The 14344-nt window shown below is 40.3% G+C and overlaps 1 protein-coding gene across 5 annotated transcripts in view; it reads left to right on the top strand.

Annotated features, from left to right (window-relative positions):
- The window catches only part of FARS2 (phenylalanyl-tRNA synthetase 2, mitochondrial), a 239735-nt gene that overhangs the window by 158950 nt on the left and 66441 nt on the right, over positions 1–14344 (top strand). For all 5 annotated transcript variants that reach the window (XM_085051970.1, XM_085051968.1, XM_085051974.1 and 2 more), the window contains one exon: positions 3818–3969. In XM_085051970.1, the coding sequence (XP_084908096.1) occupies positions 3818–3969 (152 nt within the window). The remainder of the gene's footprint in view (positions 1–3817; positions 3970–14344) is intronic.

Here is a 14344-nt window from a genome sequence, read left to right as displayed (position 1 = left end):
CAATTTTCAGCTGGCTACAGCAGGCTGTGAACTGCAGTGGTGGAAGAATAGGCACATGTTTGTTTTATCTGCTGCCGCAGGGGCAGTAATTTCAGACAGAAAGACAGAGCAGAGAGGTGGGAATGAGGAATGCCCTAAACTATCACAAACCCAGGTATAAGAGTCACAGCTCTCTTCTTTTGCAGGGATGCACTCCTCAGGTACATCAAGGCATGGCTGGCAGAGCAGGTTATAGCACTGGTGTCCATCTACTCATATCTATACTAAAATTAGCATGCTGAGAGGGAAGAGCTTGCAGTTTTTGTAAGTACTTGGCTTATTTATTAGCCAGAGAAGGAATTGTGATTAATGACTAGTAAACATGTGTCACTGTGGGTGGATAATCATGAACTTCCATTTTATTATTTTAAAAAATTTTAGTAATTCAGCACTCCTAAATGCATTTACCTTGGATGATGGAAAAATATTATGTCATTATTTGCAATATTTCCTACAAGATGGGTTCAGTGGAGTCCTATAGACAGTGTAATTTCTGCAAAAGCACTCTTGTTTTCTGAGGCTGTTGAAAAATGTCAAAGACAGTACACTGAAGTGTTTGAAATGGAAAGTAAAGAGAACATTTAAAGTAGCACTGTGGTGGCAAAGCTCTGATGGAACCAAAAGGAGGGGCACAGAGATGTCTGTACATCAGCAATGCTTACTGACACACTTGGCCAGTGCCCTGCAGCCGCACTCTGCCTGTGGGATCAGTTCTGTCATTTCCTAAACCTCTTCAGTTCCTCAAAAACCTAAGGGGGTGATCAGAGAGGGGAAGGAGGAACAGCAGAGCTTCCAGGCTTGGGTAGCATGGAATCATACACCCTGCAGAGCCAGATGTGTCCTGATAGCTTCTCCAAGCATTGTGGTGGAGCACTCCTAAACCATGAAGAGAATGTTGCTGGAAGTGGTGGCTGGAGGTGACAGCAGATCAGAAGAGTAGATTCAGCAGAGTAGAAGATTTAGTGGGAAAAACACATTGCTTTCAAGGAGAGCCTTTAAAATGTCGGAAAATTCTTAGGGAAATGGTCTCCAGGGTTGGCATTTGCCTTGAACTTGAATGAACTTTAGACCAGTCTGTTATTAAAGAGCAGGAGAGTTTAGAAAGGATCAAAGAATGGCAAAGGCATCTGTTGGACCACAGTATGTATTTGCTGGAGTGCCTGAATACAAATTTAGGAACTTCATTTTGACTTGCCAATTGGAGACTCTTTAGTAGCCTATTCACATTTTAGGTGTAGCTAATAAACTATTATGTGGCTCATGTAGCTCTACAACAAACAGATCGATACATTTGAGAACTAGGAATTTTATCCTTATCCCAACTTTAGTGTTGATATAAGACTTACTGCAAAGATATTGACTGCAGCCAGGTGGTGAAGGGACAATATAATATGGGATTATTGCCGTGCCTTGTACCATAAAAGATTTTTCTGCATTACAAGTCTCTGAGAAAAGGTTAGTAGCTAATAAAAAAAAGTTATGCTTATGTTATATTTTAAGCATTTCTCCTTCTAGTCTTTGTAACACACACAAGCACACACACACAAAATTATAATAATTCCATATCCAAACTAGTGACAGTGGAGAGAAAAAGCCACATACACAAGAAATTCATTCACTGCTTCCCATGGGCAGGCAGCTGTTCAGCCACCTCCAGGAGAGCAGGGCCCAATCACATGTAATGGCTACTTGAGAAAAGAAACACCATCGCTCCACATGTCACCCCTTCTCCTTCTTCCTCCCCCTTTATATACTGAGCAGGATGTCGTATGGTCTGGAATATCCCTTTGGACAGTTGGGGTCACCTGTCCCAACTCTGTCTCCTCCCACCTTCCCAAGCACCCCCAGCTTCCTTGCAGGCGTGGCAGCACAAAAAGCAGAAAAGGCCTTGGCTCTGTGCAAACATTGCCCAGCAATAACAAAAACATCTCTATATTATCAACCCTGTGTTCAGCACAAATCCAAAACACAGCCCTGTACTGGCCATTGTGAAGACAATTAATTCTAACCCAGCCAAAACCAGCACAGGACATTACTGAGTTACTTGAACATGTAATTCTTTTTCTTTATTGTCCTTGTTCCTGTGTGAATGAAAGTAGGCACCTGGTCATGCTTAGGCTCATGAGCCACATCTTCTGGTTAAATAATTAAATGTCTTGAACTGAGAGTTCAGTGAGTTTTTATTAGTCCTGCAAACCTTTGAAGGGTGCTCAGTATATTCCTGAACTATAGCAATGGTAAATATAGTGGTAGATAGGGATGAGGTGGGATATAGGGGTCTACTGCAGGATCATAACTCTATTTACACTAACACATGTATCAGGTTGCTGTCTGAGGAGCATCTCCAGCATTTGCAGCTGTGACTTTTGTATGGCAGAGATGTTTGCATTTCATTCATTAGTGTTTTATTAAAAGTTCTTTGGCAATGGATTTGTTGTGCAAGTTTCCTTTTTTAAATTTGATGTACAGGATATTAATTCATTTGACAAGTTTATTCCTTTAACAAGTTCAATAATCATTTGTGATTCACAGTTTTATTTGCTGGGGGGGCTATTAATTTAAAACTTGCACTGTATTCCTTATCAGATATTTATTGACTAGTTTACATTCTACAGAACAGCATTTGAGTAAATCAGAATGCTGTAAACTTGTGTTATTAGCAGGTTTATTGCTTTAGCAGGTTCTCACTTAGCTTTCCACTGCTCCATCACAAAACATTCCCAGCCATGGAATAAATTTTTGAGTGAGATATTATAATGTAGAGACCAAGATGTATACATGGGATCTCTTATACATATAAACAAATTAATAAAAAAGATGTTTTCTCCTGCAGACTCCAACAATCTTGTGCAAAAGTACTTTTTTCAACTGCAGGGAATTAATGCAAGGCAGAAGTAAGATACTGTATGACCTAGAGGTCATGAAAGGAGAGCATTACCATGTTCTGCTCTTCAAAGGGAGAAACATTTCACCAAAAGTGAGATCTGAAACCCATAGCATCCAGGGAAGTTTTATCACAACTGGAAAGTTAGTAATTGTCTGGTTTTGTTTCTCTTTCTCTTCCTGTTTTTACAAAAAACAATTTACACTGTCTGCCCACAAGATGAGGTCTTTATGTCTGCAGCAAAGATGCTCTTTTGTGTTTAAAAGCCTGTTGTGGTACTTGTGGAATGAATAATTATATTAAAAGCAATACCTTTTTTGTTGTTGTATATGTTTGGATGTCTAAAAAAACCACTGCAAAGTGAACTGATCCCTCTTTTTAAGCCAAAGTGCGTTTCTTATTATAACATTTTAATGAGAAGGTGCCTATTGATAAGACTTTTTAAGAAATTAGACAGTACAAATAATAAACATGTTGTGTAACATACCTATCAATTTTATACCTGAATGTGATAAGAAGTTTTGAATCTGCAAAAAGTCTGAAACATGCTCTTAGAAAGTGCAATTCTACCCAGTGAAAAATCACCTTACAAATATCTCTTCCTTTTAAACAGCTCTGATGCAAAAGTGTTTTCAGGGTCATAAACACTGATTTTAGCAAACAAAACAAGCTTTTTCTTCTGAATGAATAAATCAAAGTTGTTATGAGGGGATCTTTAAAAGGCATTTCCTAATATAAAATCTTCCATCTCAGTTGTTTATGAGGTCAGTTTGCACTTCAAAAAGTGTTTCAGAAAGCGTCTAAACTGTGTACTTTGTGTGTTATGTAAGTTCAGAACAGTTGTTGATATCAAGTCCAGCCACGTATAAAGATATGTTTTTTAATTTCTTTTAGCCACTCAGCAGATATCCACCTTTGATCAATGACATCTCCTTTTGGCTGCCTTCTGAGACATATTCTCAGAATGATTTCTATGATTTGGTTCGAACCATTGGTGGAGACTTGATAGAAAAGGTTGACCTACTGGATGAATTTGCCCATCCACAGTAAGTAAAAATTTTAACACTCTTTTCCATGGTCACAATATAAATATTTTACAAATATTTTAGTTCTGTATACTAAGAAGTTCTTGATTCTTACAGTGTTTGCACATTGCATTTTTAGCTCTTAACCTTCTCACAGCAAAGAATAATAATTTTTATATAAAAGAAATGCTACCTATTTTTCAGTTTTGTACTAGTACTGAGCTCTGGTATTCAGACTACCCCAATGCTTTGCGCTCAGTTAGTGACAGCAACAGTAAACAACTGCCTTCCTCAACATATCTGGCAATGTGTGACTCTCTTGTCCATAGCATGTCTGATATTCTAGTCCTGCTCTTTGCTGAATGACTGATGTTTGTCTCCTTGTTCTCTTCCTTTCTTCTTCTAGTCCTGGCACGCTGGTAGACCTTTCCTATAATGTCAGTGTTAATAATGGTTTGTTGCAGAATGCTATTGTTGGTGTTCAACAGGAAGGGGGAAAAAAAAAAGACCTTGTTCCTTTCTTTCTGACATTTATTTATGTGCTGTTGAACAATCTCTCAGGTGTCAGAATACCATGTGGGTATTGCAGCACTGGCATGACCAGGGAGTGCACATTTGTCCAACTGTGTATTTGTCCAACTGGTAATAGTTGCCTCAAAACCAGACAAGTATCAATTATTACTTATGCACCGTTTTTCAATTTGCTGTTTCCAAATCAAGAAGTAGAAAAGCTGCTGGCTACCTAGCTTTCTAAAACTGAGGTTTAAAATAATTTATCTTGAGGTAATTTTAATGCTGTGGAAAGGCAGATAATAAACCTTTTTTGAAGATGACCGGAAAATGCCTTGTGTTGTTCTCCAACACCCATAGATTTTTTATTTTCTTCTTTCTACATCCAGGTATTTAACCCTGTTGTGCTTTTGAATTTGTTATGTGATGCAGACCAGATGAACAGATCATTCTGTGGCCAAGTTTTCATGGCGGTTCAGTAGATTTTTATTTTTTGGGTGGTTTTTTCCCTTTTTTACCCTTTTTGTGTGGTGGTATATGAGACTGTTTCTGCTGTGTGAAGAAAGAGAAATGCAAATGAAATTTGTGTGGGCATCTGAAAGCTTTGAGTCATTAATTCTTGAGCGGTTCTCACATGCAAATCATGCAAAAGGATCTTAACCCTTTGCTCAAAATGGTGTGTGCAGAAGAGGAATATAGTTTGGGATAAGATAATGAGTAATTTTCATTGTAAATGAAAAGAAACAGACTGTGTCTTTCAGGGAAATCCAGAAGCCAGTTTGTTGCAGGTATGGATAACTTCTTATTGTCACTTGGAGTGCCCCGTAGTATCAGTTAGGATAAGTACATAGGCACTGGAGTCTCTGCACACAGATCTGCTGTCTTCTATCATGATGGTTCTGATACAGTAAAAATTGGGTTGTTGAACCCCTTTCTGGAACTGGTCCTTCCATTCATTCTTGCTGGGTATTTATTGTTATTGTATGTGTAACACCTTTGTGCTCACTGCCACTTTTTGTCTGCATTTTCCCTGGTGATACCAAACAAGCAATTATCTTTGTTGTTACATCATCTCTTAGGGGGAAAATCCTATGTCTAGTGCAAGCAGCTCTTCCAAGGCTGAAAGTTTGGAGAAATCTTGTTCCCTGCTCCCTCAAAGAGAGGCAGTATTATTCTGTGATTACTCTTGGCATCTTACTGGATAAATCCACATACACTGTGACAGCCTGCCAGCAGCACTGCATCAGTCATGGCTCAACTCACAGGTTATGTTTCTCTTCTTTACTGAGAATATTTTCTTCCATACTAGTAGAGTGGTGAGGTAGGGACAAGATTCACTACTCTGGGTTTCTGCTGTGTGTGTTTCCTGCTTTGATATGCTTTGACACATCTGGAACATGTACCAGGGCTGACAATTGTTCCTCCTCAAGGAATACACCTCTGGTTCCCTCTGTGGCTTCTGCAAATAGTCGGGATGGATTGATTGCTCACAGAGAATTGTCACACAGATTTAGAACTTTACTAGTTTTGCCCTTTAAAACCATTAAAACCTCCTTCAACAGACATCCAAATGTGTTTTGACACTATAAGGAGGAAAAACTTCTCACCTTCATGTCTGAAGAATTTGGGAGGTGACACTAATGGATTGTTGGTAAGTGATGTTGTAGTCGTCTTGGTTTGCTCACTTGCAGCAACAGAAAAAGAAATCTTTTTAAATGTTCCATTAAAAATCAGTAATTCCAAGGAGATTATCTCTGCATTAACAAAGAATCATAAATAAAGATTATAACATAATGGTTACTTATGGTTACTATAACGTAATGGTTACTTTGCTCTTTTTTCTTAGAACAGGATGTGTGCAGATATGTAAGTTTTGAGGACTGATGATGTAAACCACAAAAATAATATTGTTTGATTTCTAAAGGCTTTGGAAGACTGACATTTTGAAAAGAGTTTTCTACTTAGTCTTAATTCCTAGATAATCATCTTGTTATGGGAATGGTACAGTGACGTCTTTAATTCAGTGTTGCAGAAAAGCCTCTGGGCACAAAAATAACATAAGAGATCCTCAGCGTTGCTATGGATCTGTATGTTACAGATCTAGTACTTGTAATCATTATCTTGAATTTTTACTGAATCTGCTGTGGAGGATGGGAGAAAAGCATCTAGGATTGGAAAACCTGCAGTGCTGCTGTTTTGAATGTTAGTTACTTAAAAGCAGCTTAATAAGTCCATGCTTGTAGTTAATCACTTCTAGAACTTAAAATTCAGATTTTTTTAATCCTTCAAAAATACCAGTTTCACAAGGAATTGGGACATTTGGTAGTCTTATTTTCCCCCTTAAACTACTTTTCTTAGTTATAGGACTGTCAAGATTGTAAAACAGAAAATGTTATACAAATAAAACTAATTTATAACAAAGAAAGAAGTCTTCAAACTGAGATTCTTTAAAGAGGCTGTCTATGTAATATCACATAGTTGCCTTTTCTGTGGTTCAAAAACCTTTCAAGGTTTCACTGGGCTTTGGACTGATACCCATGCTCCAGTACATTGCAGATGTACTGTGCATTAGCAGTGAAAATGTATTTCTCTACAGGGAAAAGGAAAGTGGGGGCAGGAAAAATCGTGGGACAAGTAATGGTTTTAGCAAGGAAGAGATGCCTGGAATCAAGTAAATCAAGTGAATCCTGATTATCTGCTTTGTAAGGTGATAATGTTGAGACAACTTTTAGGGAAGCACAGGCAATTAAAAGATACAGTAGAAAGAAGTTTCATTGCTGAAAAGCACAAATTTAGGAGAATGCCAAGTTGCTGTGCCGAGGTAATTAAGAGCTGTTCCCACCTAAATGCATCTTAAGTAAACTTAAACTGAGCAAAAAGCCAAAACACAACACTGAGGTAAACTGAGTAATGTGTGATGTGTGGCACAGTCAGGGTTTTACTTCATCCAAGATGAATAATGCAAAACATGGCTGTAACACACCTGTTACTCAGGTATATAAAGAATCAGCCAGCATATGTGAAGAGAAAGTTTTGACTTTGCTAAGTGCCAAGGAAACTGAGTGAAACTGTGGTGGTTTTGGCAAGAACAGAAGTAGGCCATCTGTAAGGCAAGCAGAATAGAGAAGAAGCATCCCTTTGCAGTGAGCAAAATGTTTTCCACAGTCCATCTTGTGGATTGCAGCTATTTTTGCTTGATGCATTAGCTTCAGACAGTTAGACTTTCATACATTTGGTTGATTGAATATATTTCTCTGTGCATGGTGTATGATGTCAGTTCCCTGTGACTTGCCTGGAGTTGTCAGATCCTGCGTGAGCCATGTAACCAGACACTGGAAGGCAGTGGCACTGGTTTTGCTACCTGACTGAATTATTTCTTTCAAATCCTTGGAGATCTTTAAGGACCTTTAAGCATTGCTGTTCAAATACATGATGAGTGAGGATTTGTAGCTGACATTTTCCCCCTTGGAACATTTTAGTGAACAAACATTTGCAAGAAAAAAAGAGAATGTTTTGGACTATATTTATACTAAAGGGAAAAAAGAAAGTCAGGGGCTTTTCCTTTACTTTTTGCAATGGCTATTGTATCCTCTGTGTCTTTGAGTTTACGCCTTCTACACTCAACTTGTCTAAGTTGTCTAATCAATATGAATGACCTTCAGAAATTAAATCAGAAAGTAATTTCTTTTTCAGTGGTCAAGACTTCTCCAGTTTTGTAAAGGAAACAGATTTCACAGGAAAAAAGGAAGGGTGGCTGAATGGCAGTCAAAAGGTAGAAAGGTCTCTGCCCACTATGAATAAGCAAATCAAAACTGCTGCCATGCAGAGAATCCCAGAAAGAGCAGTGTCTTACATTTTGGTGAAATTCAGATTAAGTACTGTGGCTGCACACATGTAGAATTTCAGGGATGGTAATGAAATCATACCTGGACAACTTAATAGAGGACATACTGGTTAATCACACATGGTAGAATATGTAGCAGAAGTAGAAAGAGACATTTATGACCCAAGTTGTCCCCGATGAAGAGGAAAGAGAGAGATAAGAGTCCAGGGGTGAGTACCTGTCCCCTACAATGCAGTGCCAAAGAGAGAATCCAAAAATGCTGAGGCTGTTTATCTTTGCTTCGGGCAAGCCCTGCAAATGTTTTTTTCAGTTTAGCATGCCATGTTTCTCCTTTGCAAGGGATCTTGTGTAATCCCATCAGGTGTGATGGCCTCACATCTTCTTTCTGCAAATGAATTTTTTGCATTTTGCAGTGTAGTTACTTTCCTATCAATGTTTCAGTTAGCTACTAAAATTTCTCTTTTGTTGGAAAGATAAGGGAAGTAAGAAAGGATATGGCTCCACATCTTCCTTTGCAGAGAAGATAACGTAGGTAGGCTGAAAAAGTTATACAAAACTGTAATCAAGAAATGCACTGTGTCCTCAGTGGTACTTAAGAGGTAAATTTTTAATCAGAGCAACTAAAAATACTCTGAAAAGGCAGTGTGGAGACAGTAAGGGGGAAAAATTGATTTGCTGCATTTTGACGGCTGTGCTGTTAAAAATATAAGTGGGGAATAGGTAAGAAAGGATTTATTCTTGCCTTTGAGTCAATTACTTGCACAATTCTGGGGTGAGATCTGCACATTTGTCACAGTCTGTTAAATGAAGTGAGAGGAAATGTATTGGCTGCTGTGAAGGAGGAAGGTAGGTGCACTGTGGCACCATCTTTAGAGACTTCGGGAGTACTCAGATGACCTGTGTCTCTTCCAAACAGTAAAAGGAACAGATCTGACAGCAAAGAGTTAGATCCTATTGACTGCTCTGTTGTGTCAGTGCATGCCCCTAGCTCCTTGTTAGTATATAGAAAATACAGAGTAAGAACATCAGCTTCCAGATGCCAGATTTTGCTCTTTTCCTTATCTACATGGGAATAAAACCAAATACTTTTAGGTCTGGTTTATTTATTAAAGCTGGCTTGGTTTTGTCTTGCTTCTGGAATAGGTGAATTAAGCAGAATAATTCTTAAGTGCTGCTTGCTGCTAGTATTACGCAAATTAAAACAATCAATTCAGTCCCCTAACACCTTGTTGTTCTTCAGCCTGAGTACTTTACAATTTGCTGAGGGATTCTTTGAGATTACCTTTAACTGCTGAACTGGCAAAGTCCCAGCAGCAGCTTCTCTGCAGAAAAAACAACCCAGAATACGCTTTTGACAGTAGCTAGCAGAGGATTGGTTTTCAATTAATGAACAATGTACTCCAATTCTGGATTTTTTTCATCTCATTTGGTCACATGAATTTAAGACTATAATATTTTTGAAATAGATTAACTGTTCATGGGAGGCTCTGTCAGAGGATTCTCATTCACTTCTGAGCCTTTCTTCAGCTTCCACAGTAGAGCATAACCATATAGTGGCTAGTTAAAAAAATACAGTAGTACTCCCAATCCATCTTCTATCTTTTCCCTCTCTTGTTCCAACCAGGATCAGTGACACCTGGTTTTTTTTGAGAATAAGAACCTCTTCTGTCCTTCCTACTGCAGTTATGCATTTTGCAAGGTCATCCACATGTGTCGGAGCAATGCCAAGCACAAATACAGGCTGGGCTGAGAATGGCTTGAGAGCAGCCCTGCAGAGAAAGATTCGGGATGTTGGTTGATGAGAAGCTCCACATGACACAGCGCCATGTGCTTGTAGCCTGGAAAGCAATTGTATCCTGGGCTGCATCCAAAGCAGCGTGGCCAGAAGGGAGGAAGAGGATTCTGCCCCTCTACTCTGCCATTGTGAAACCCTACCTGGAATGCTGCATCCAGCTCCGGGGTCCCAGCATAAGAAAGATGTGGATCTGTTAGATCAAGTCCAGAGCAAGGCCACAAAGATACATAGAGGGCTGGAGCACCTCTCCTATGAAGATAGGCTGAGAGAGGGGGAGTTGTTCAGCCTGGAGAAGTGAAGGCTCCAGGGAGACCTTGAAGCCTTTTCCAGTACCTAAAGGGGGTCTGCAACAGAGCTGGAGAGGGACTTTTTACAAGGGCTTGTAGTGACAGGACAAGGGGCAATGGCTGTTGAAACTAAAAGAGGCTAGGTTTGGATGAGAAAGAAATTCTTTACTGTGAGGGTGATGAGGCAGTGGAACAGGTTGCCCAGAGAAGCTGTGGACTCAATCGACCATTTTGCCCAGGTGTGGAGGGGGGCCTGTATACCCATCACTGGAGGCTACAGCTGGGTGTTGAACAGGATAAAGGAAGAGGCTGATAAGAGGCTAATCCTTGGAAGTGGGATAATGCATTTTATCATGCCAAAGTTCTTAACACAAGTGGCTCAGCTGTGAAAATTCTCCTCTAGAGAACTGGGACGTTCACACAAAGCATGAAGGTATTCATCCCTGCCGAGGGACCATAATTGCTGTAATGTCTTAGAAGGTGTCATAAACCATCAAACACTCCCTTCCCTGATTCAAAGTATTGCATCATCCAGTGTAAAACACCCTGCCTCAGGGGAGGTACCTGGCTGTTCCCACCTGAACCTGAGCAAATATAAACCCAATGGCTCTGTTTTGTGGGCTTCCCCACCTCTGATGGAGGTGACCATCACCGCTGAGAAGATCAGAAGAGGACCAACGGGATGCTATCAGCATCCACGCGGTGGTGATAGTTTCTCTATTCTACTCAATTTCTCTCCCCCCGCCCCCTCCCTTTCCTCTTTCTTTCTATCTCTCCCTCTCTACCTCACACTTAAACTGTTAAACAAAAATCTGCACTATTGACTTCGGCATATGGTGCTGTTTGCACCTTACTTCAGGCAGAAGCATCACTCTAATAATTTTAATAATCAGACTTTAACACCCATCCCTGGAAATGTCCAAGGCCAAGTTGTATGGCACTTTGAGCAACCTGATCTAGTGGAAAGCATCCCTGCCCATGGCAGGGGTGTGGGAACTAGATAATATTTAAGGTTCCTTCCAACCCAAACCATTCAATGATGGCTTTATGATTCCTTTGCCTTGTGGGCATCAGCTTAAGAGACGTGTGTAATGGAGTTTGGGTGCATTTCGCTCCTGGTGTGTGTGTGTGTCAGACATTCTCTGTGCCCCAGACCAACCCAACAGGCAGTGATGTTTGCTTTCATTCACAGTCAGAGTGGTCCCAACTACTCTTTGGACTCTTCCTATTCTCTGCCTTTTTTCCCCTTCGAACAGCAGCTGTGTAGAAATAGCAGCTCCATTCTCATAGTAGCTCCTGCTTAGAGGTGGTCAGGGACTTTCTGGCCAAATTCATTTAGAGTCAACAGTGGGCTGCTTGAAGAGAGATGCTTTATATAGGCATGTGAGTGCTGTTCGTGTCCCACCAGGGCCAAGATAATCCACCACCTAAGATCTGAGGTGATAAGGTTTTCATCCCAACTGCCTAAAGGAGGTTTAAAGGATCTAGGAGTTATGCTCCATGTCAGTAACTACAAGGTAACCCTGCCATGTTGATTTGATACATGGCTTCAGCAGATCTTGCATTTCCCACTTTATAGCAGTCATGGTTCTCAGCTGTTCCCCAGCAAGACTGAGACTTTTGGAGTTTAGCTTTCCCAGATATCCTGCACAGTGACAATGACATTCATGGTGCCCAGGGTAGCCATCTGGTAGGGTTTGTTGTTTTGGGGGCTTTTTAAGGAAACTGAACTGAAAAGCTTTTAATTCCTCCTTCTCCTCCCCAGCAAAAACATTCCTTATTGAAATGAATATAAGGAATTTATTGAGTAAAAATGCACATATATTTGTTTAATAAAGACTTTTGGATATTTTACAAATTCCAAATTTCAAACACTGAGTTTCAGGTACCTACTGGATGAAATCAGAGACAGCAAAAATGAGAATGCACATCTATAGCACAAGCCAGACAGTATTGTCTGATATGGAAGTAGACCTTTTCCGTGCTTTATTTGTTATCTGTATATGTGTAGACTTGGAATCTGTCTGCATATTTTTGTTAAGCACCCTTTTCAAAGGTTTTTAAGTGCTTGGCCTATGGCTTTTGAATCCCTGTGTTGTGGATTCAGATACTTAATTCGTTTAGGTTGCTTTGAGAGTCCCCCAAATGCAGTTCCCTGTCAAAATCCAAGAGTGTCATGAAGAACTATGGGAGCAGTGAGAAGAGGAACAGAGAAGTCTTTCCTGTAGAAAAAGCAAGCACTTAGACTATTTCACAGGAAAAAAAAAATAAAAAAAGAAAAAAGGAAAAAAAATTTTTGCTTTATACAAAAATCAAGAGAGTTTTGTGACATGTCTTTTTACGCAGCTTGTGACTGCCAGTTCAGATCTCTGATGCCAGTGTTTATTTGAAGACCATCTGATTGGAAAAAATACAAATAAAAAAACAGCTGACCATGAAAGACAGATTCTGCTTTCTTTGTTTTCCTCAGTGTTCAGACAGGCACCATGCAAATAGCTGTTCTTAATGGGTTCCTATTGAAGTCTGAGGTTTCCTTCAAACCACGGTATTCAAATCAATTGTGGGGCAGACAGTGTACTGCTGTACCATCCCTGGCTCTCTAGAGTCTTCACCGAGACAATTGTCTTTACTAACTGAAAATAATTTACTATTAATGAGCTTCAGTAGGAGTCCCATTATTCTTTGGTGGGAGGCTGGTGGCTAACACACAGGCTTGTGGGAGGATTGGTATTCAAGAAAGGAAAAGGATGAAGTAACCACAGGTTCCCATTAGAGGGTGGGGGGAAACACAGCCCTGAAGTGTGATGTATCACTGGTGATATTCCATAGGAAATGTAATCACCCTTCATAGGTAATGAGAAGAGAGAAAAACTTAAGTACGTGAGCCTCGCAGAAGACAAGCATCAAGTCCCTTATGTGTTCAGGCAGATGCAGAGGATAGACTTGCTGTATAGAAATGGGATAGCTGGAGTTACAATGAATCATTTCTAAGAGGCTGCTCAGCTGAAGAGCTTAACCTTTCTTCATCATGTCAACCTGAAGTCAGCCATTCACCACCAGTTCTCAGCTCAGAAATCTTTGCCACAATTCCCAGAGCACTTCACAGGAGGTGTCACAGGAATTAGCACGGTGATTTATTGACAAGCAGTGGGATGGTGAAAAATGGCTAAAGGAGTCAGCTGCCACAGGGTGCACAAGGGATAGCAATAGGCTCATGAGTGCTTCTGAGTTCAGAGAAATCCTAGTGATTTGCTGACCTTGCAGAACAGAGGTTGATACTACCTCTGTGCAGAACTGTTTTTCCTAGAACACAGCTGTGAGTGCATTAGAGTTTGAGAAGCATTGCAATGGATGTGAGTATGTCAGAGAGAGAAAGCTTTTGTAATCAAATTTGTTAGATGGTGAATATTGTCCTTCTCTACTCACTGAAATGGTTTTCTCTGCCTGTGCCAGTGCTCTGACTCTCTCTGCTGCTGCCTGGGATGCTCATGGCTCTGCTCTGCTGTCTACCTGAGCATGGGATTCCATACTCTTCCCCTCTTGGCTTGGTCTCCATCTCTGCCCCATCCATTGTCCCACAATAACACTCCAGTCTAGGAAGCCAAGGTGGACCAGTCCTGTCAAGGCCACCAGTGATGGATGCCAATGCTGCAGGCTGCGAATCCCTGCAAAGGAATATGGGTGAGGGATGGAATGTGCTCTGGCTGGGTGTCAGGTCTGTACCTGAAAGTAGTTTTTCTTTAATACAGTAGGTGTATGCTTCATGTACCTTTTGTCCCTACTCCTCCTAAATCAGTTTTTAAATGACTGTTAGTGCGCAAGTATGGCATGCTTGTTTTCTGCTCTGTGCTAACAGTGTGGAGAAGCAACACATCTGTAGCACATCCTGAGCTCTCTCAAATTCTCTTGAATTCTTGACTAGAGATCTGCACAGGAAGGTAGAGATGGCTCTGTCTGCTC

This window comes from Lichenostomus cassidix, chromosome 2 (genome assembly GCF_008360975.1).
Source record: "Lichenostomus cassidix isolate B80296 chromosome 2, HeHo_3.0, whole genome shotgun sequence".
NCBI lineage: Eukaryota > Metazoa > Chordata > Aves > Passeriformes > Meliphagidae > Lichenostomus > Lichenostomus cassidix.
Note: the sequence above shows the minus strand (reverse complement) of the source record. Positions and strands in the feature narration are given on the sequence as shown.